The 24273-nt window shown below is 39.2% G+C and overlaps 1 protein-coding gene across 1 annotated transcript in view; it reads right to left on the bottom strand.

The window, feature by feature from the left end:
* The window catches only part of tns1b (tensin 1b), a 311171-nt gene extending 291396 nt beyond the window's left edge, over positions 1-19775 (bottom strand). The window contains exon 1 of the mRNA XM_084724224.1: positions 19567-19775. Coding sequence (XP_084580350.1) covers positions 19567-19668 — 102 coding nt within the window. The 5' untranslated portion in view covers positions 19669-19775. The remainder of the gene's footprint in view (positions 1-19566) is intronic.
* Between the last annotated feature and the right edge of the window lie 4498 nt (positions 19776-24273).

The following is a 24273-nucleotide window of genomic DNA, read 5'->3' as shown; positions in this document are numbered from 1 at the left end:
AAACCGGTCTTTATTTTCGTTAAGACATTATTTTTTTATATACCGCCATACCAGTGAATAGCCCAAACAACGTCCAGAATGTGCACGGCGGAAAAGTGTTTCAGCAGGGACCCATTTCACTGCTACACACCAACACCACAGGCGTGCTTGAGCGTGTGCGGTAGGGATGTTCCTGGTGACTAAATTCCCTGTCGATTAAATGCAAAATTTAATTTAGACTAGTCTAATACTAAGAAAACACTCAGGAAGCCATTAAAATTTAGCAGAATTATATCTATAATTTTAAACGCTGTCCAAAAAAAGATAGTGTGTGTATTAAGAGCCATTTGAAGCCGTTAGTCACAGTCTGCAATCACCAAATCATACTTTAAATGCCGCTGAGATGCACTACTTTGCGCTGTGCAATACAAGCCTCATTAATGTACAAAACATGACAACAACTCAATAAACGCTTCACACTTTCAGACTTAAGAGAGTCACAGTGTCTGCAGGTAAAGGACCCAGAGCTAATGTTAGCTTCCAGCCTGATACACAGTGTGGCTAATGTTAGCAGAGCTAGCAACAGCAGCATCTCCGCCTGCAGGTTTATGTCTGTGGATGTGCTTAATGTGGGCACGTTTCTCCAGTCAAGTGAAAATATATCAGCTTATTCTGTCACAGTCTACATTCATCTGTCCGACTTCGCTGATGTAAACATCCGGTGTTGCCATGGCGATCGGTTCATATGCGCTGGGTGAGAGGGGCTGCTGTCTGACAGTGCTGCAGCCCCAACTAGTGGCGTGTGGCTGCATAAAATCTTAGAGGAAACAGATAACTGGCATCATGCATGAATGAAAGATTGATAAATATTTAAAATATTTTATTTTTAAATATTTTAAACAACTAGTATTTCTGGTGCCGACTAGCGTGGGTGGGGATTTTTAACCGTATAGTCGTCCCCGCCATGTGATGCCAACCATACTTTGAAGGGGTCATGCTTTTACCTGTGTCTGGACATGAAAAAAAAAAAAAAAAAAAACACGATATAGTCCTTATGACAGTAAAATGGGCAATTTAAAGCCAATCAGCTGCAGTAAATCTTTTCTCATTAGAAGAAAATGTGGGTAAGAACACTGTTGAATGAAAAAAAAAATACAGTCAAATACCATAAAACCAATATGATTTTAAAAAAAAGGTGATATGCAAATTTTGTCATACCGCCCAGCCCTAAAGCAGCTTATTCTAATCGAAATATCTGTTTATTGATAGGTGGTGTTCGTTAGTGGACAGAGTACTATGGCAGAGAGATATAAGGAAAGAGAAAGTCTGCACTGGGGGAAGGTTGGGAGAATTAATGACTCTGTGTTAAAACTAACACAGCAGTCTGAGGTTTGAGTCCTGTCTAAAACAAAAGTGAAACTTCCCATTTCATGGGTTTAATAACTTAAAATTTCATTATGGGTGTGACATCCATCATGTCACTCCTGTTGTCCAAGTGATGTCACTTCCTTCATGTGAAATACACAAAGTTATTTAAACCCAAACCACAATCTTTTCCTAAACCCAGCAGAGCAGTTTTATTGTCTAAACCTAACCAAGTACTTTTTGTGCATAAACCTAACCAAACTGTGGCCACTTTACAACATAAACCACATGTGTAATGTCACATGAGTTATGTCACGTGACTTACGTAATGTTCTTGTACTGCTCATACTCTCCACTGGTAATATGTCGTTTTGGAGTAATTGGCAATTGACCTATTCTGTCGTGTATGAATGAGGATGTTGTAGTCACTCTACAGTGACAATGTGACTGTGGTGTGTCACGATAACCGTTTGTAAAGCGCTTGCATGTGATCAACAACTGCTAGGCTAAAACAAATCTTACCAAATCTATTGCAGGCTACATTTTGGCCTTTGTTGTGACTCAAAAAATGTTTTGTCTCAATATCTGTATCAATACCTGATATGTTAAAGTTAGACTAATGTAAAATTAGTTCTTGAAAAAGTGTTGAAAGTCTTTCAATTTAATTTTGTTTAATTTCCATTTCCACTGGCAGTGACATATTTATCCATTTTCTACACAGCTTTGCCTGTGGCAGTGAGTGGTTTTATATGTTTATTAGGCACTTTATGGTTACATTTCATAAAGCCCATTACGTTTCCCCTCCTAGTCCAGTGAGAAACCACATTCCAGTGCAAATACCTATGAAATTCCTCCACAGTGGAATGCCTAAGTGTGCAAACCCATCCTTTTAAAAGCAGTGAGGGCGAACTAGCAACAATGATCTGCCTCAGCTTGTTACAAGCATTGATGCAAAATAGAGTGAGGAAAAAAAAACTGGGGTCTTTCTTCCCGTGTGTATTCAGAGTAAATGCAGCATGTCAAAGGGGGGATTTATTACATCCCCAAAGAAAAACATTCTCCCAATGATGAAAACATGATTGGGCGACCTGGGTAGCCCAGCCTAACTTCAGCTTCACTGTCACAGTAATTACCCTTGGAGCCCCTTGGCATTCGACCTTGGTGAAAAACACCCCGGGAAAAAAGAAGAGCCACAAATATCAACAAAAGGCACATTTTGAGGCGAAAAGGATGCAACCTGGGAGAGCTGAGCTCCCTGTCCATCACTCGGAAGTGTTGTGAATGGCTACAAAGGCCCCCAGAGTGAGACTTTGTGGGATCTGGACGTTGCCAAGAGCGAATGCCACATTGCCTTGCCAAGTATTAGGGAGAAGACAAGAAAATCCCCCCACACATAGAGAAATATCAACAAAACTGCAGCATAAAGGCCACATTCACGGGTACACAAAGCCATAGAGGCTGGATGGTATAGGGCTAAACGGAGTGTATTATGTTGCTCTGATGCCACAAGGTCTGAGGCAGAGGTGGAAGTTAGGCCTCTGCTTTACATTCCAAGAAAAGGGGCACACAACCGTGACTCTGGGGGAAAATACAGTTGCCCTGTGCCTTAATCTATCATTCTGACTGTCATTCTATCCACTGTGCATTGCCAAGTGAATTAAAGACACTTTACGAAGCTCAGTGAACGCCTTTTGTATCCCATTATCTTCTTGTTCCACGGGCTTTGTGCGCAACGTTATGCATCACTGAATCAGTAATGTCTTGAAAGGCTGTTTGGAAAAGAAATATCCGCTCATCGGATTCACACATCCTTTGACCACGAAGCATGTAAAGTAAAGGCGTTGACTTCCAAAATGAATAAAAAAGGCTCAAATTATTCGAGAATTCCATGCTAGCTGCTGGCTCAAGCTGAAGAATTTCACAGATTTGGAATTTAACACACAGATACGCACAGGACAACATTGTGAATATTCTGATGTTGCATCTACCTATTTTGCATTGAACAAGTCACTTCACATTAGGGCTGAATAATTTTAATTGTGATTATTTTGACTGATATTGTAATTGCGATATGATTTACGATATTAGAGGAAATTATCATTTTTACATTATTATTCTTATTCAGATTGAAAAACTGTTTTGTTTTCTTTGCATGAATCAGCACCAAATGAAGAGGTTTTCTCAAGTCTATGGATTCTGATGTGTAGGACAGAACATCTCTCCTTCACAACAATCATTCATTTATACATATTTTTTTTTGACACACATTTTGTCTTCAACAACAACTTGCACCTCCTGTGACTGAAAATTGCAGAAAGCCATACTGCCATTTTCAATTAATTGTACAGCCCTACTCCACATTCATAAAATAAACTGATATTAAAATACACTGCATTTGATATTTTCTTAGTGAAAGCAACATTTTTTTTTGTTTAGTAATACAATAAAATTAATAACTTTATTTATATAGCACCTTTCAAACATAACATGCAACTCAAAGTGCTTTACAATGTGGCATTAAAAATGACAACATACACAAAAACAGACAAGACAGAAATACATAAAATCACAGTAATAACATAAAATCAGAGTAAAAATTTTAAAACAGGAATTAAAAGACATAATGGAGGATCACGAAGAAAGAGGAAAAAATATGAATAAGTAAATGAATAAATAGAAAGTAAAAATAGAAATGATTCTTAGTAACAGAAGGGTAAAAAAATAAGTGGGCAAATGCAGATAGTAAAAAAAATGACAGACCACGGTAGAAATCCATTTCACTAACTAAATGCTTACCTGAACAAGTAGGTTTTCAGTTGAGTTTTAAAGGTGCCAACAGAGCGCGCATGTCTGAGGTAACTGGGTAGAGTGTTCCAGAGTCTTGGAGCATAGTAGCTAAAAGCAGTTTCCACAGCAGTTAAAGTACCATCTTGTTGGTTGATATGGAATTAAAAGGTCGGAAATGTATGAAGATGCTATATTGTTAAGAGCTTTATATGTGAGTAAAAGAAGCTTAAAATCAATTCTAAAAGAAATGGGGAGCCAGTGCAGGGAAGCTAAAACAGGAGTAATGTGCTCTCTTTTCCTTGTCCTTGTTAAAAGTCTAGCAGCAGAGTTTTGGACCAACTGAAGTTTTCCAATCAATCTCTTTGGTAGGCCGGTAAGCAGTGCGTTGAAGTAGTCTAACCTGCTAGTGATAAAAGCATGTACTAATGTCTCTGCATCCTGCTTTCCTAAAAAAAGGCATGACTTTGGCAATATTCCTCAGGTGAAAGAAGGCTGCCTTGGTCACTTTGCTAATGTGGGCTTCAAAGCTTAAGTCAGAGTCCAAGATGACACCAAGACTAGCAACTTGTGATTTGGTTTGTTGAGCCAAGTTTCCAAGTGTGTTAAAAACTGCCTCTCTTGCATTTTGGCCCTAGCAGTAGTATTTCTGTTTTATCTTCATTCAGTTTCAAAAGATTGTAATTCATCCAGTGTTTTATTGCTTCTAGGCAGGGAAGGGCATTTGGGTTGGTTGGCTCAACAGAAATATACAATTGGGTATCATCGGCGTAGCTATGGACATTTATGCTGAATTTGTTAATAATGTGACCTAATGGGAGCATATATAAGGAAATAAGCAGGGGACCAAGACCGCTTCCTTGTGTGATACCAAAGGGTAGATGGTGTTTCGCAGAAACATGATCACCCATACTGACATAAAAACCCAGTTAAGTAAGACCAAAACCAGTCTAAAGCGCTGCCAGAAAGACCAACCCATCTTTCAAGACAATTGGTTAGTATTGAATGATCAATGGTGTCAAATGCTGAGCTTAGGTCCAAGAGGATGAGGACTGACACTTGATTCAAGTCAAGAGCACATCTGAGGTCATTCACCATTTTGATTAGAGCTGTTTCTGTGCTATGATTGGACCTAAAACCAGATTGAAACTTCTCAAACATATTGTTCTCATTGAGAAAGCTGCTGAGTTGATTAAAAACTACTTTCTCCAGGACTTTATTCATAAAAGGCAGGTTAGATATTATAATTACTGATATTGTCTGCATCAAGATTTGCCTTCTTCAGTAGAGGCTTCACTTCTGCTGTCTCAAAGGCATTGGGAAAGATGCCTGTTTGAAGTGAAGTATAAATTATCTTTAATATGAAGGGATACAAGCTGTTGTATAATTTCTTGAAGAGTTTCCTAAGGACAGGGTCAAGACCGCAAGTGGAGGGTGATGTGCCAGTAACAATGTTAAGAAGGTCAGTATGGGAAACACTAGCAAAACATCAAAAGACTGGGGAACAGCCATGGGTTGTGTTACAAATTTTATCATCTGTACCACTAATGCCCGACCTGATCAAGGTAACTCTATTTTTAAAAAAGATAGCAAACTCCTCACATCTCTGGGCAGAAGCCTCCGTGGGGCCAGAGGGAACCTGGTGTAGAAGTCTACTGATGGTTGAGAATAGGAGTTTCCACTATTCTCATCACTGATCTTGGTGAAATGGATCCGTCTCTGTGTGCAGACATTTTTATTATACAACAAAATTTTTTCTCTGAGGATCTTGTGGTGTACCTCTAGCTTCGTTTTTCTCCAGGTTCTTTCAGCTTTCCTACATGACTGCTTTAATGCATGAATATCTTTATTCATCCAGGGCCTTGGTTTATTGTGAGAACGTTTTATAGTTTTCATAGGAGCTACTTTATTCAGTGTGTCAGCCAAATGACTAATGAATGAGTCTACCATTGCATCTATAGGATGATTAAAAATATCTTGATCTAGGGATTTTGCAAGCTCAGCAAATTGTAACTCTACAGCGTTACTTAAATTTCTTCTCTTAATTATGGTTTCAAAATATACACAGTAGTGATCGGACACATTTATATCACACACCGATAGATCGGTAACAGAGATTCCCCTGGAAATAACTAGATCCAATGTGTTATCATGCTTATGGGTGGGGGCAGTAACATGCTGTTTAAGTTCAAGGCTGTCCAAGATATTGAGGAATTTTTTGGTCTTGGGGTCAGATGAGTTATTGACATGGATATTAATATCACCATTTACAATGATTCTATCATAGTTTGTGATAATGAGAGATAAAAGTTCAGAAAACTCAGAAAGAAAACCTGTCCACAGCTTTGGAGGGCAGTATACTGGAAGAATGAGTATCACTGGCTCAGCCTTTACAGTAAATGCAATGTACTCAAATGAGGAAAAATCAAGTTCAAACTCTTGGACAGCTGAAGCTGTTTTGTTTGTTTTGTTTGTTTTGTGGCCAAGTTTCAATAAGGACAGCAGCACCATCAGAGCTAAGCCATGTGAAATATGAAGTCAAGACCAGTGTTGGGAATAACGCCGTTATAAATAACGCCGTTACGTAAAGGCGTTATTTTTTCACTAACGGGGTAATCTAACTAATTATTTTTTCCGCCGTTACCGTTACTGACGGTCAAAAGCGGTGCGTTACTTACTCTGAATAAATTGAAGAAACTACCAGCCGTAGCGAGTCTACTCTGCTCTGTTTATTTGTCATCCAAGACTTGGGGTGCGTTCAGGTTCGAGAATAGCGCACGTACTTCTTATGACTCCAGGCTGTTTGTCCCTGCTCATTCAATTAGACAATGCTTTCCAAAGCTTGCTAACGTTTCTGTGTTTGCTACACCTGAATGCTAGCCTCGTTCCCATCCCCCACTGTCAGCCAGCAAGAATGCTGCTTCCATCTTGAGGACGGCAGACGCTTTGAGGCTGACAGGAGGAGGAGGGGGACGAGGCTACCTGAATGCACCCCCTGGATAGATGTGATAGAAGTGATTGTGATTGGCTGAGGGTTAGAGTCATGTGTCATGGTAAGCCAATCAGAGCCGGTGTTTTCACACACAAACCGCTGATTGTTATTTTATTATATTGTTTACTGTTTATTTTTGTTGCACTTCAAGTGTAGGATAAATCTGTTGCTGGTGAGGTGCAATAAATATTACAAGGTTCTATAACACAACTACCTGTCTGTTCTTCTCTATTCAACTGACTCGAATACTGCTCAGAAAATTTCAAATTCTTTGACATACAACAACTTCTTTTTAAAGTAACGGAAATAGTTACTTTCCCTGGTAACTAGTTACTTTTACTATAGAGTAATTCAGTTACTAACTCAGTTACTTTTTGGAAGAAGTAGTGAGTAACTATAACTAATTACTTTTTTAAAGTAACGTGCCCAACACTGGTCAAGACACATATCGGAGGTTAAATCATTAATTGTAAAGGACTTTGTGGTGAGTGATTCGACATTAAGTAAGGCCATGTTACTTGTGGCTGGAACTGGCTGTGATTGAATTTGGCGAGGTACAGCAACAATATTATTTGGATGTCTGAAACTGTTCTGTGTACGTGCCCTGCACCTATATTGTGATCTCTGACCTATAATTGGAACAATCAGCATAGAGTGCATCTGGGCACAAGGGGGAGCTATCAAGCCTGTACCTTCATTAGGTGATGATGAGGGCGGGACGGGGAAGAAGTCAGCCTGACCAGAGGTGACCAGTGTCGAGACAGAGCCTCTCTGGTCACCTGGACATGTGGCGGGATACAGTCAAACTGCATGAGCATTAAAAACTGAATGGAATATGTTGTGCGTTAAAATACAAGCACCCAGCTTGCTGGGATGGATACAGTCCTTTTGCTAAAAAGACGGACGGTTCCAGAAGAGGTTAAAATTGTCAATATACAGCATGTTGTGCACCGTGCAAGCAGACTGGAGCCATGTGTGAAGGCTAAGAATCCGGCTAAAACGACCGACACTTTAGCCAAGTGCAGGTATGGGGCTGGAGATAAAAACACACTTTCCACAGCCGTTCAGCAAGTGGAGAAGCTTGCCAAAATCCCGTTTTAATATTTCAGAGGTCTGGCTAGCTTCCTTTTGGCTGACAATATGCTGGCAAAATCGATCATTTTATCATGATTAAATGTTTGATTTCAGTTGATATCACTAATCATTGATAGCAACATGAAAAGAATGTTAAGGGTTACCAGCTTCCAACAAACCACTTTCGTTATTCACTTGGCTGCAAATGAGGTTTCACGTTCACATAGTTCCTTTTGACTGTCCATCAATATTACAATTTTAGTCCAAAATCCCTAAGCCTTTTGGGAATAGCCACATTAGCAATATGCTATCACCAAATTCAACAGGGCACCTACAAAATAAAACACTAAAACAATATAAAATATGGGAAAACTTAAAGCTCTCGAGTTTGAGGTCAGGTCACAGACAGCCAGTATCGATCAATCATTGAGTTTGGACTGTTACCGCCCAGTACTCATTAAGAGAGCAGTCCAACAGAGTAAAATCCACTCGTTGTCATCAAAAATAAACTTTCTCTTCTCAGCTCTTCTGTCCTCTGAGGCTGTGATGATGAAGCAATTTGTGCTGCTACTTTGACATTGTGTCATTAGTTTAAACCAGTAAATGTTCAGTAAATAGCCTGTCATTCAAAAGTAAAATACATCAGGTCTGCACATGTCCCTCCTGCACCCTGACAATAATGCATTAACAAGTGCTTCTCTCCTTATGAAAGAAACACCAGCGACTGCCAAATCAATAAGAATTTGGTTGGATAAGAGTATAATCAGCCAATCAACCAAGATCAAGTAATCAACCAACTAACCAGAAGATGCCAGCCCCATGATTCAATATAAATAAACTGCTTTGATCAATCTACTTGTCTCCTGATTCTTCACTCTCTCCATGTTTTAAAACTTTTAGGATTGCTGTGCACACATCTTTTATTAAGTTGGATCAAATTATCCAGTTACAGGGAGGTTTGTTGGGAAGGATGCAGAGCAGCAGACAAGCATTTAAAAGTGTGCAAAAAAATAATAATAATATTTGCTGGTCAGAGCTGGTTTAACCAGCTGGGAGCAGCATGTGGAAGCGGTTTACCACATCAAGATAGACAGATGCAGTAAGTAGACAATTTAAGTCTATGGATTCAATTTACACTACCTGTTTTATATCTTCTGCTATTATCTGAATCCGCCACATAGCATCGTCAAGATAAATGCAGCATTTTCTGCCAAGACTGTCATGTGAAGAATGGGTCTGTTTGAAGAAGCTTCCTGCTCTGAAATAAAAGGATAAATTCCTGTGTGCACAGCCATTAAAAGGTAAAATGACGGGGGTTAACCTTGCTGAGGCATCACAACCCTCTCCCGGGTCAAGCACACACTGGGCACCTTTCCACACAGGAACACACAGAGAGGGTCTTGTTCTGCGGCCCATGTGCAGGTCAGCACCGGCAGGTAGGAGTGAAATGATAGGCCTCCCCGGAGACGTAGCACAGAGGACGCACTGTTTCCCCACAGCTAAAGCATCCACTGGAATGCAATATGGGGCGGCAGGTAACTTTCAGTTCACCACATACCTTTATCAAAAATCTTCAAATCCAAGGAAAGCCCCCGCCTGCTGTCTGACACTTTGGTGGGAATTCTGAAACAGGGGTAGATAGAGAGCTGGGCTTGACAGGCTTCAAAATGAAATGAGGATTAGTTTCTTAAGGAGGGATAGTCAGTTGAGAGTTTGCACTGCTTGATACTTGAAACCCATTGAGGGCTGGCAGGTACCTGTCCTATGATGACCAATGATGTGAAAAGATTTTTTAAGTGCAGAATTTTGTAGATACACTCTACATGTGCACAGACAGCCGATACCAGTAAAAACATGCAGAGAAGAGCTTGAGTAATACCCAAAAAACCCGCAGGAACTACTTAAAATTCAAGGAGGAACAAGAGCGTTGAACCACCCTTGGCCTGCCAAATATCTGACCACCTGGGGTGTGTGACCACATACAAAGTCAATGGAAAAACACAAGTGGCTACAAATGGACCAGGATTTCATCTAAATTAGGCAGTGCAAACTGAGGTATAGAGTTAAGTAAAGTTATTAATAGACTTGCACCGATTTCAACTTTCTTAGCCGATTCCGATTTCCGATTTTTGATGGGTCTGACCTACCGATTCCGATTTTGGCCGGTTCCGATTTTCAGTCTTTCTAAGAACGGTGATTGACAGCATTCACAAACATTTTTGCAACTTTTCTTGTAAATATGTTCATAATAAGACACTGACTATTAAATATTCATTTAATACTTTCTCCAAAATCATCCAGATTACAACCAGGCCTTATTATAATTTTATATTAAGATTATCAATTGGGTGAACGTGATCTCGCGATATCATCTCGCGGGATTTCGTGGGACGCAATTTCACGTGATCTTTTGTCGAAGCGGATGTAAAGCGGATGGAGACTAACGCGGTGCAACAGTTAAAACTTTACCGTGAGAAAAACAAACACAGAAGTTAAAGGAGTCTGGATGAGAAAATGTTTGAGGACACGCATCAACACAGGTTGTTTATTCTTCAGCCAGAACAGGAGGTGAGATTTTAACTGTCCCTCTGTGAACAGCAGTCTGCTGCTAGCTTGCTAGCATTAGCCTGAAGTGCGAGAGAGTTTACGGCTGTTTTGCGACATTGTCAGCTCTGTCTCGTTGTAGACTGTCTGTCTTCTCTTTATCCTGTTCTTGGAATCTGTCTCTGACACCAGCTTCAAGCAGACGTGTGTCAGAGTGTGTAGCTGTTATCAGCGCTGTGTTGACGTCACGGTCAGTTTGTCTGCTGCGCGCATGACGTGACCATCGTGCAGAACATGTGTGTGACAATGACGGGCACAGAACCGGATTTGTGACGCTGACCGGCCGGTCACCGGTCAAGGCCAGTCACGTGAAAACCGGCCCGATTCCGAGCATTGCCGATTAATCGGTGCAAGTCTAGTTATTAACCTACCACTGGACAACTCAGTTTCATGAATGAAAAACAGAATAAAAGCAACTGGAAAAACAGCCAAATGCAAACGGTGCAAACTTTGCTAGCTAGCAAAGTTAGCAACAGCTGGTAGATATGGTAGCAGATTGTGTTTTACTCTCTTCAGAAGCTACTTTTTTTTATGCTGGCTACTCGTCACATGACACTGGTGATTCTATCAGCTATTGTGAGTTAATGTGCCAGAGTGGCTTTCCCAGGTTTTTACATATATAAACATATATAGAGAGGGTTATTTGTGCATTTTGAATTCAATCATATAAAAGGAGTGAACCAAAACGATGAACTCAACGTGGCTAAAAACTGATTCTGAGTGGGAATGGCAGTAGAGCTAACCAGCTGATTCCACCAAGCACAATACGTCTGCACCACGGTTCTGATACATCCTCTGCATTGCTGCAAGCCCCACCAGCAGTGTCTCAGAAGCGTTTCAGCAGCGGAGTCTTTTGCCCGCCTGATTATGTTCACTAGCTTAGATTTTGTTGATTAGATCCTCTTTCCTTCCTCTTCATGGATAAGCAGGGTATGTGGTTAAATTGTTTCTTTCTGTCTATGATCGTCAGTCTGCACAGGGTATTTTATTTTGAAGATTTACTGGATCCTCTCTGCCGTTTCTGTGTCTGACTTCCTGCCCCTTCGATCTGCTCTGTGCTAATTGACTTGGCATCCGTCAAAAATAGACTTGGCATGTATTTGCACAGTCGTAATGCAACACAGCCACATCTGGTGGAATGTAGCCCTAACAGAATGTTCACATTATGACATGCCATTTTCAGTTTTAATTAAAAAAAAAAACAGTTAAATGAAGCTATTTATGACATTTTAAACATAACATCAATGCTTAATATTATTTAACATTTATCAGTTGTGTTTCTGGAAAGGATACCATTTTCAAATGTGTGAGATAGCTAATAATCACTGTTCCACAGCTACCAGGAATAAGCTGTACTATTATTTCCAAGTGCACAGACACTCTGTATCACACAATGGATCATTTTGTAACTTCACAAGCAAAAGACACCCTCCACCTCAAAGACTACTGGTGAGAGGTGCAGATGCAGAAGCTAACACAGCTAACATCAGCCATGCTGCAACTGATGCTGACTTGGTAGTAAAAGGTATGTGCAAACCAGAGAATACCCGAAAATATTCAATGTAGTATATATAGTAGGGGGTCCCTGGCCTGAAAAACATTGAAGAACCCTGCTTTAATGCATCATTTTCACTAAATGCTATTCTTGCAAATGTGTTGTGTTCTGTTCTTCTGTCAGCCCACATACTGCCATTATACAACAACCCCTTGATTCAAAACACACACAGCGCACATTCCCCCTCATCTGGGTCAAAGTCTTGCTAGTGTACTTAGATTTTACTTTTTGGCCGATTGTTACCGCTCTTCAAAGTTCTGCATCGTGGGCCTCCCTGAGCACTGCTGACAGGAGCATCCAAGCTCTGTTCTTCATCTGGGACGCAAACCACAAGCAGTACACACACACACACACACACACACACACACACACACACACACACACACACACACACACAAGGACCTGAGCACCTGAGCACACCTTCAATGCAAATGTCAGCGTGAAAAAAGGGGAAATGGTATGTAAAAAGATCCCAGGGTGAGCACTTTATTTGGCAAGGTAAATACGCCCCAGAGAAGCAAAGACATTCGGCACAAATGCATTCTACACACGGTACAGCCTTTAAGATCAATCAGTCAACAATTCTAATACTTGGTGACTGAGTGATTAAAATTCTAACAGTGTGAACTGCATCGCAACCTCAGTCTCAGCCGGGTCTTGCACAAAAGTAATGAACAGCTAAAGCCTCTTCTAAAATGCTCCCTTTAAATCATGCGTTAACACCGACTGTTTAGACACAGAATGACTGACACTTGGCTCCTTCACTTAAGTGTCTATTTTCAACACTTTAGCACCACTTCATTACGTCAACCACAGCTCTGCTGGCAGAGTTACAGCGTTCATTTACCACCGCTCTCCGTGTACCCACAGTCCTACACGTCTCTGTGCCAGCTATTTGTCTGTGCCACCAGACAAGTCAGCACATCCAGGAGAAGTCATACGAGATGTCTAGAAGTGTCTCTATGGTGTTACTTCCCAACAGCATAGGAATCAAGCTGGTTGAAATATAGAGCACATCTGTGCTGTGGTGGGCAATAATATGTGTTTTTCTTATATCAACAATAAAAGGATTTTCCATCCCTATAACCATGATACAAGGTGTCATCTAGACCAGTAATTCCTAACCGGGGTACTGGTACCCTGGGGGTGCAGTTGCCATTGGATAAAGACTGTAAAATAGCTCAGAAAATAAAAATATCTGCATAAAAAAAATACCTACATATTTTTAAATAGTAAGTTTTAATCACAGCTGCAACTAATCAGTCAATTATTTTCTTGAATTAATCAATTAATAGTTGTTTGTTTTAAAATGGCAGAAAATGGTGAAAAATGCTGATCAGTGTATCCAAAAACCTAAGATGATGTCCCCAAATGTCATTTCACTCACAACCCAAAGATATTTAGTTAACTGTCATAGAGGAGCAAAGAAAACAGAGAATTTTTACTTTTACACAATGTGTTTTACACAATAGTCAGAGATTTATTTAATAATGGACTACTTGTTGCAGCTCTAGTTTTAACAACAACAATAATAACAATAATAATAATAATAATAATAATAATAATAATAATAATAATAATAATAATAAAAAGAAGAAGAACAAGAAGAAGAAGAAGAACAACAACAACAACAACAAGAAGAATGCACAGAACATGCCTAGGGGTGGTTAATCTGTCTGGTTTCCCGATCCGATTCGATTACGATTATTGAGGTCCCAATTCGATTACCAACCGATTTTCGATTATTGACGATTCTCGATTAGTGATTATTGATTTTCCATTTGACAACAGTAACCCAAAATACACCACAAAGTTATTGCACCATTAAAAAAACTTAACTCTTTTATTGATTAACAACTCAAAGCACTTCCTGTGCAGTGCAAAAAAGAAAAAAAGTGGTGGGATTAGAGTTAAATTATTTTAAAAATGCACTTGTCTTTGATCTTTGTCTGTCTCTAATTATCACCATAGTTATGAAATGTAATAATAATGATAATAGTAATGATAATGGTAATAATATTAAAAACTTCAAACTTATATAGTGCTGTATTATGTGTATATACTATATATATATTAGATCATTATACAATGTACAGTATAATACACAACTATGCTCTGTAGTATGGCTCAATGTCCCACCTACAGCACAGCACATTTTATTGGTTAGAAGTCATGATCAATCAATCAGTAGACACACTGTGTCACAGACGGGGCGAGACAGAGCTGCACCGGTGAGCAGAGAGGAGCTGTGTAGAAGTTAAGACAGCTGATATCAACAAAGTTTCAATGAACACCACAGTTTTATGATCTGTTTCTTTGGTGATAGCATAGTTACATCAGTGAAAAAAGGTATGGTCTGGATTTCACTCAAGGCAATGAGACGGCTTTTAAATCAGTTGCTCTTCACAGAGATGTGCTGCACACAGCAGCATCTGTCCTGTCTGTTCACTGCAACTCTGCATTGAGATGTCGGGTATTATATCTTATACAAAAGTAACAGTGACAGTAAAACTATGATGCTCACATGTGGTCCGTGGATCACATGCATGCCGAACCGTAGAGGGTGATCTGTAGGGGACACGAATCAACTGCAATCCGTTGCAGCCCTAGTTGGTTGCTCATTGCTGGTTGATCCTCGTCCATTTTACACACCTGCTCGTACAGCTCACTCGCTCTGGCCGCTGCACGCACTTGTGAATTGGAACTGGGCGCGCTCACGTGACGTTCAACTTCCGTTGACTGCGGGATAACATTTTTGCAAAATTAGAGATGCACCGATTGCAATTTTCTTAGCCGAGGCCAATTTCCGATTTCACAAACATTTTTGCAACTTTTCTTGTAAAAATTAAATTAGATGTTCATAATATGACACTGACTATTAAATATTCATTAAATACTATTTAAATCTTCTTCAAAGTCCTCCAGGTTACAGCCAGGGCTTATTATAGGTTTACATTAAGATTATGAATCAGCTAAATGTGATCTCGCAAGACCATGGAATTCCGCAAGATTTCGCAGGACGCGATTTCACATGATCTCCTGTGGAAGCAGATGTAAACAAACCAGAGACAGACGCTCTGCAACAGCTTGCTACGGTAAAACTTTGCCGTGAGAAAAACAGATGCAGAAGTTAACTGAGTCTGGATGAGAAAATGTTTGAGACACATCAACACAGGTTGTTTATTCTTCAGCCAGAACAGGAGGTGAGATTTTAACTGTCAGTCTGTGAACAGCAGTCTGCTGCTGGCTAACATTAGCCTGAAGAGCTACATAGTTTACGGCTGTTTTGCGACATTGTCAGCTGCTCTGTCTCGTTGTAGACTGTCTGTCTTCTCTTTATCTTGTTCTTGGAATCTGTCGCTAACATCAACTTCATGCAAGCATGTGTCAGAGTGTCTGTAGCTGTTATCAGCGCTGTGTTGATGTCACGGTTAGTTTGTCTCACATGACGTGACCATCGTGCAGAACATGTGTGTGACAGTGATGGGTTTAAAATCAGATATGTGACGCTGATTCTGGTCTCTGGCCGGTCGATCGGTGTAACTCTACGCAAAATAAAATAATGCAAAAAATAATCGATTTTTGAAAATTTAATAATCGATTCATACTCATCCATAACATAATCGCGATTAATTAATAATTGATTTTTTTCACCACCCCTAAACACACCTCACACCGACTTCAGTTAGTACAACTTTATCAAGTGCATGAAAACTAGTTTGCAAGAGAGCAGAGGAGTGGAACTAAATATTGATATAAGGTACGCACCAATTTATCATCTAAACATCGGTATCAGCCAATATTCACCATGCTGACTGCAACTGGCCACTCAGCAAATAAGGTGACATTCACTGGCTGATGTAGGGCTGAAAATCTTGGTCGACATACTCATCAACCAATCAGTTTGTTGATGGGTGAAAAAAAATGGTATGTTACCACTCGATTAACTAAATTGGCCACAGTGCACCGAGTGATTCTACATGCAGTCTAAATGGGTGTTACTCAAAGTAACACAGCATCACCATGGAAATGAATTCCTGCAATTTGACATTTTTTTTCCACATGTACCTATATTGTTACCTTCAGGGCATGTCTATAAAGTAAATTAGCATTACATACAGCAGCAACACATGTGCACAGTGGCAACAAGGATCACGAAGCCGAACCAGCCAGCTTCCGTACAACACCACATCACTGGTACACCATCGCCCCAGTATGTGGGAGCAGCCACATTAGCAACATGCTGGCACCAAAGTTGACAGGCGGACCTATAAAATAAACACTGAAACAGCATAAAACATGGCAAAACTTACAGCTTTCAAGTTTGAAATCACGGCCTAATTCATGTTTTATGCATCAGAACCGTATCAGCCCAGAATTTCACAATGGATGCATCCATATTTAATCTCACACTGTAAATTGATTTTAGACAGCCAGCCTAATATTGGCCATATTAGCTCTGTAAACAGGGGGGGAAAAGTCAACTCAATACTCAACTCAAAATAACTGTCACACAACAAACACACTTACTAGAGGCTCATTAAAGCCACAATTTGGCACTGTGACATTGCAGTTTCAAGATCAGACGGAGGCCACATAACATGGCAAATTTTCTGCATGCAAAGCTTGGAAAACTTTTCAAAAATATCTTAAAAGTCTGAACTTAACTCTGACAGGAAGGGATTTATCTCAACATTAGCCAAGTGCTTTTTATCACCACATTATAATGAATAAATCAACCCTGACTGGTGTGCTGTGTGAAGTGAGGTTTTGGGTCAGAGGGGGGCGGGGAGGAATCAGAGCAGGTCACAGGTCACTGACCACATTCCACAGGGCATAATTTAGAGCCTGGGGCTGAAAAACACAATTATAATTAACAACTTATAATTTTACAAATGTAACTAACTAATCAGCATAGACACAGCAGCAGGGTATAAAAGAAAAAGTCAATTATTTCCATTACTTCAGCACAGGTAGGATCACTACCGCTGTGCCTTTTGTCATGGAGTTTGCAAGCATGACTGAACTTGGACTCTTCAGAGTTGCCCTTGGCAGTCATTATAGTGAATTGTTTACCTCATTCACTCACAGGAGCACTGTTTGAATGCCTGAAGTCAAAGCAGCCATTAGTCAGTCAATATACCTGGATTAATGGTTGTGTACAAGCTGTGTCTTACTTACTGTAAGTAATAACCACTGGCTATATTCTTGTTCACCATGTGAACTGTGCTTCTTATTGCTATTGATAGTCAGAGGACTTTCCCTTAACTAAGACTTAATGTTTAGTGTGTTGAGTGGACCCAAAGGTCGGAAATTCTTATCTTAATCCAAGTCTACAGGGTAAAAGATATATGATTATAAAGCATACACATGTCTTGGGCATGGGAGAAAAAAAAGATTGTAGAAGTACAGGGCTCAACAATAAGGATTGCATGCTTGCCTGCTGCAAGTTAAATGCCATGATGGCCAAGTAAACTCACTTGCCGGACCTGGCCCAGATCTTTTTCTGTTTATTATAAGACACTGAACATATGTATGGCTGGTAGACTGGCAAAATGAGACATGAAGAAATCACTTTGGCCTGGATATTTCTCACTATTTTCTGACATTTTATACATTGCAGCCCTAGATTAAACATGGCAATTAAATTTAGTCTTTGTTGTTATTTGATAACCACAAATAAATAAAATAATTTGTACAGGGGCAAGTAAAAATTGACTTCACACAAGTAGATTTCTGATCCACTTGCAAAAAACCATTAACATGGAGCCCTTAAGTCTCATGATTTGTTTTATCAATGCTCGACCATTTTTTAAAAATATCTGAATAATCAGCATTAATGCGCTAATGGAAATCAGCATTACAATGGAGGTAATATTAAATTAAACTGATCAATTTTACGTCACATTCTTAACTTAAAACCATATGTTTGCTCTTGCTTTCAGGCTTGTTTCCTACACTCTGTAGAAATTAACTAGTAACAGCTGATTTGGATGCTCAGTATTGCTAACTCTGCTACTCTGGCTGGCTGACAGGGTTGTCAGGTCTGTGTGACCAAACCAGCCCAAATCCAGTACAATAAAACCAACGTCAGCAGGCAGAGGTATGTTGTATTTGTGTGTGTTTATGCAGTCGTGCATGTGATGTGTGTAAGATTTGTGTGAGTATGGTATCTGGAGTCAGTTTAACTTTGTTAACATGTCCATGTGTTGTTTTTCATGTGTTACAAGACATATCAGGAGTGAAATACGCAGTAAACACCATTTCCAATGGAACCAATCCTGTTAATCGAGGGGATGGCACTATACATATAATTAACAGTTATGTCCAAACCACAGGAGAAGCCAAATGTAGCTCAGTCAGTATAAACTTGTTTGGTTTTTAATGCTACAAAAACAATTACTAATTACTGTTCATTTTTTGTTTACTCATGTGTTTTTCATCTTTAAGTTGCAAAATGACTAAACTAAATTAAACTTAAACACTACTTTCATTCTTTGCATGTACACAACATTATGATATATTGATACAGTATTACAAACTAAATAATATTGTGTATGGTCATTTTCTTACAAACCTAACATACGATGTCTAGAAATTAAGCCTGGGGATACAGCTGAAAAACCTGTCAGGATAGTGAATCACGTGATTGATGACATGTTGTATAAGATGATGGGTGGAAGCAGCAACAACACTGTAGTGATGGCTATTGCTTTCACAAAATATTAACCCCATTATTTTTTTATATATATAAAAATGTGGATACAGTAGACAAAGTTCAGAAAATTACATCACTTTACTGTATGCATCCTTTAAAATCAGGAAAAGATACCACTTATGCCATATCATGATATAGATATGCAAAATCTATCACAATACCTGATGCCCAGCCCTACTAGAAATGTACTGTATAATTCAACTTTTTCACCTTCTGTTTAAAAAGACAAACAAAAATTGAAATAGATCATAATATTGAATTGCAATACTTGTAGAACTGCAATATTGAATCGGCACACAAGCATCACAACCTTATAGAATCGGATATCGGCACATTGTCAAAGCCCTAATTTGTATAAACAAATAATAATAAACATGTCCAGCCTGCAGTGAAAACAGCCTGAACAAACACGCAGCTCAGTCTGAACAAACTTGGCTGTTTTGACGCCCACTCTTGTCTCACTCTGTACGCATTTCTTTTCCCAGCACTTCTTACCTTTTTCAGGCTCTCTTTCTTCTTCTCTTCCTCCTCATGTTGGTAAAGGGGCATTTGCAGAAAGTCCTCTTCACAGCAAATGAAGCTCACCGTGCATCCCATCAGCGCGCACGTCCGAACCCATTCAACACTTGTCTGCTCGGTTCCCTTCCTTCACGCCTCCGCCGCAATCACCGCGCGTCTTCTCACGACTTTATTCCGCTCCAACGGGCGACGAACGAGCGCAGTCGGTGCGGCATCACTGCGCTCGGTATTTGACAAGGAGCTTTTCTTTTCAGGAGTTTCTGTCAGTTTCCCGCTCTTGTTTTCAGTTACCACGCACTCACTGACTGACTGACTGACTGACTGACTGGCTCCACAGGGAGCTGATGTGACCTCCCACTGCAGTCAGACTGCCTGTGGAGGACCAACAGGTAGCCTGCAGGCTGCATAATACACCTCTATCGCTCATGTGTTTTCATGCTATTTTGTGATTGGTGGTTGATTGTTTAATTGCTCTCACGTGTGCATACTTTTTCCAATTGGAACAAAATCTGCCAATATGCTCGATTTTATTTTAGTAATGCACAGGAAATATCAGGCAGACGAATCATCAACTAATAACGGGAAATTTACATTATTATTTATTATTTCAATAGAGAAATTATGGCCAGTACTTATTTGCTATGATTTCTAATAGCTGAATTGCAGTGGTGGACAGTAGTGAAGTACATTTTTTGAGTATCTGTACTTTGCTTGAGTATTTGTTTTGTTTTTGGAAACGTATTACTTTCACTCCACTACATTTCAAAGACAAATATTGTACTTTTGACTCCACTACATTTCTAGGAAGGTTGTTGTTACTTTTCGACTAAGCTTTAAAGTCAGCTGTTGCTATTTTTTCTTTTCTAAAATGCAATTGGTCACATGCTGTTCCTCACAGAAAGAAACCAATCACAGTAGCTCCTCTCAAATGAAACTGATGTAAAAGAAGGAAATATGTCATCCAGGCGCTCTGTAACAAGAACACGCAAGCTCTCCCTCTTTCATTTAAACAAAAAGCGGTAATGATGACGACAGGAGAAAGACTAAATTAAATCTCAGATCTTATAATTATTCATTATTCCAGGTAGCTTTTAAAGTTGGATTGTTTTTATCGGGGTGAAAAATACCACATAATGCATGTATATACTGCTCCTGAAGACAGAAAGAAATCTCAGTTATTTAACAGACTTGGAGAACTCCTTACAGTTGACTTCAATCTAATTTTATGTGGTGATTTTAATACAGTTACATCAGAAAATTACAACAGCCGTCCTTTTTGTTTTTGATTATATTTTTATGCAGAAGTTTTTATAGGTGTTTCTATAGACTTTGTGTAGCAGAGTGGTTCTACAAGCAGGTCAGTGCATTATTTGGTGGTTTGAGAGAGTTACAAGGTTCTGTAAATGCATCGTAAAAACAATACAGTATATGTTGATATTAGAAAATGTACTTTGTAATTTGTACTTTTGACTTTTTAAAAACATGTACTTTTGAATACTTAAGTATTTTTAAAAGCAAGAACTCTGGTACTTTAACTCAAGTAAAGTTTTGACTGAGCAACTTTCACTTGTAGTTGAGTAATATTTGACCAGGAGTATCTATACTTTGACTCAAGTACAGGGGTTGAGTACTTTGTCCACCACTGCTGAATTGGCAGATTGACTACTTTTACATGCACACAATATGCTGTTTTTGCCCATATTCTGAAAAAGACCACAGTCCTACTGAGCTGTTTACATGGCCAATGAAAATTATTATTCCTTTACAGGGATAGTTCACCCAAAAATGAAAATTTAGTCATTATCTACTCACCCTCATGCCAATTGGTTGGATATATTTTATTAGTCCACAAAATGCTGTTGGAGTTTCACAGGAAAACAGTGTTGCAGAATCTCCCCAAAAAACTGAAGTGAATAGTCACCAGTTTTCAATCTGAAAAAAACAACTAAAAAAGAAAACCTAAAATGCCTCCATACTGCTTGTCCAGTGTATTCCACGTCTCCTACAGCACCAATAGGCAGTTCGGACACCGTCACACCGCACACACCCAGTTCAGACAGTGTGCACGTGCATGTGAACATGGCTCCAAGCTAAGGATCTACATTGAGGATTTAGGCTAAAAACATGCTGTAAATTACTTTTTTCAGATCAACTTGGTATGTTGGGGCATTAGGAGACTTGGATTAAACCAGATGAGAAGTATGGAGGAGTTTTACATGTGATCTTTAAAAGTAGGTATGTCACTCCCTCCGACCACAAATTGAGACTTTCTTTTGTGCACACTTTTGTACACCAGCCTTGCAAACTGTTGCCCAGTTAGGTTGTTTATAGCACAGAGCAGAGGAGGTTGTGTGTCACAAACTGCTGTAAAAACCCCAACTGAGATGCATGTTCTAAATATGCTATTTATATGTCTAAAGAATTCTCCTAAAACCAGAATAATAATCCACATGTCTAGATCAGAATGTTCCATTCAGAATAAAGCTTATTTCAGAATATCAAACCAGAACATGCTGTTTACATGACCTGCATTAAATTCAGAATATTGCCAAATCCTGAATATTAGTGGAAAACCAGTGTGCATGTTTAGCAATAATGTCAAAGCATTTAATTTGAATAGACCTTTTACACAGCAGCCATTTTGCCATGAAATAGTAGGGTTAACACAAGTATTACCATGACATTTTATGAACCAAATAACTAATCAATTACTAAATGGTTAATCGAGAAAATAATCAACAGATTAATCAATGATGAAAATAATCGTTAGTTGCAGCCCTAAAATACACATCCATATTTGAAAGGAAATCATTTATTTATACTACCAAGCTGGCAGGTCTTGGCATTAAAATGTCTAAATCACCACAATAGCTAGCTTGTTTTTGTTCAGACCATAAGCGACCCAGGTCCTAACTCGTCATTTTCAGTGTGTAGGTTGCTACCTTGGAGACCGTTGTTGTTGTTTCCTGTAGGGATGGGGGGACTTCGAAAATGCAGATAGTGGATATGGCGCATCCCACCTGAAATATGCATCCAATGGCGTGCTTATATTCGCAGTCTACATCAAGTGAGTCGGACTGCGCGCAAGGATAAGGATGGAACCTACTGCCTGTACTTCACCTTTATTTTGTCCTTATTTGTGCACGATGAAGAAGTTTTGTTAAGTTTTCTGAAAAAAATTGTCCGTTTACAAGTCATGATGTATTTAAAGGCTGCACAGATCCTTCTTGTTCTTTTTTAAGCTAACTTTTGACTCTGAGCAGCGCTCTCTAGTGGATGTAATGTTTAACATCCATGCTAATGCAAAAGAGGCATGGAATCAATGTGGGCAGTGACAGTTGCATTGTTTAAAACTGACGTATCTGTTTTTGTACATAAAGAAGTGAAGAAAATGAGCCTTCAAATGGAACAGTCCAAAGACATGCATGTTAGGTTAACTGGTGACTCTAAATTGCCTGTAGGTGTGAGTGTCAGTGGTTGTCTGTCCATGTGTCAGCCCTGCGATGAACTGGCAACTTGTCCAGGGTGTACCCCGCCTCTTGCCTAATGTCAGCTGGAATAGACTCCAGCAGCCCACAACCTTTCGGGAATGAACTGTTACAGAAAATGGATGGATGGATGGGTAGTGGTGGACTTCAGCCTCATGTGGCCAAAATGAGTATTACAACAACAAAGATATGATCCTGACAAAAAACAAACTTTTTATCCACCTGTTTTCAGGGAAGTGACAAAATCTTTTTGTCACCTGTTCTAGTCATAAACACAGGAGAGAAAATTATTTAGACTTGTTGTCAAATTGGTACCAGCCATGAGATGCAGGTAATTATAAGCTGAAGAACTATTTTGTCTCATGAGTTTTCACATGAGATCCTCCATGTAGCCATGTGGCCTAAAAGTCCACATGTCACCTGCTGGGTTCAAAATTGACCTCCAGTTCCAGCTGATTCACCAAACCACTGGACTGAGAGGAGTCATTGCACACTGCAGGACTCACTGGTGAAGTTCACGGCTTTGTTCTTCTTTATGCAGCTGTGCTGCCCTCTGCTGGCTAATTTGTGAGGTAGTTAGAAGCAATACTGTTGATTTGCTACAGGGCTACTTTTATCTGAGTTTTATATATAATTAAAGGTTTCTTTTCAACCTTTTTTTCTGTTGTATATTAAGATTCTCATTTACTACAGGTTCGACAAAGGCATATTATTATTATTATTATTATTATTATTATTATTATTATTATTATTATTATTATTATCATTATTATTATTCAGAATCACAAGCAGTTGTCCAAGTTTGTGTTCAAGAAATATGACTATATTTGACCAAGTAACAGATTCTCCTTGAAAATCAGATGTTTACATTTTCCCAGCCAAAGTTACAGTGAGTGGTACATTAGCTAGTTAAGAAGAAGCAAGAGGAGAGTTTATTTAGATCATTTTATTTTTGATGTTATATTTTGTAGTTATTATGATGGAAACTACCACTTTTATCCACAGGGTCCTCCAAAATCAACAAAACATAAAAGTTCCTTGTAGTAACTTTAATAAGGTGTAACTCGGCTTTCTTTAAGATGCATATAACAATGAAATGTATTGTAACTGAGGTTTACCCAACTGGATTGACTTAATAATGAAACAACAATACAAGACAATATAAACATTGTTTAAAATATTCCAAGCTAACAGT

The sequence above is a fragment of the Lutjanus erythropterus genome, chromosome 8 (assembly GCF_056507025.1).
Source record: "Lutjanus erythropterus isolate fLutEry1 chromosome 8, fLutEry1.hap2, whole genome shotgun sequence".
NCBI lineage: Eukaryota > Metazoa > Chordata > Actinopteri > Lutjaniformes > Lutjanidae > Lutjanus > Lutjanus erythropterus.
This window is presented reverse-complemented; position numbering and strand designations above follow the sequence as displayed.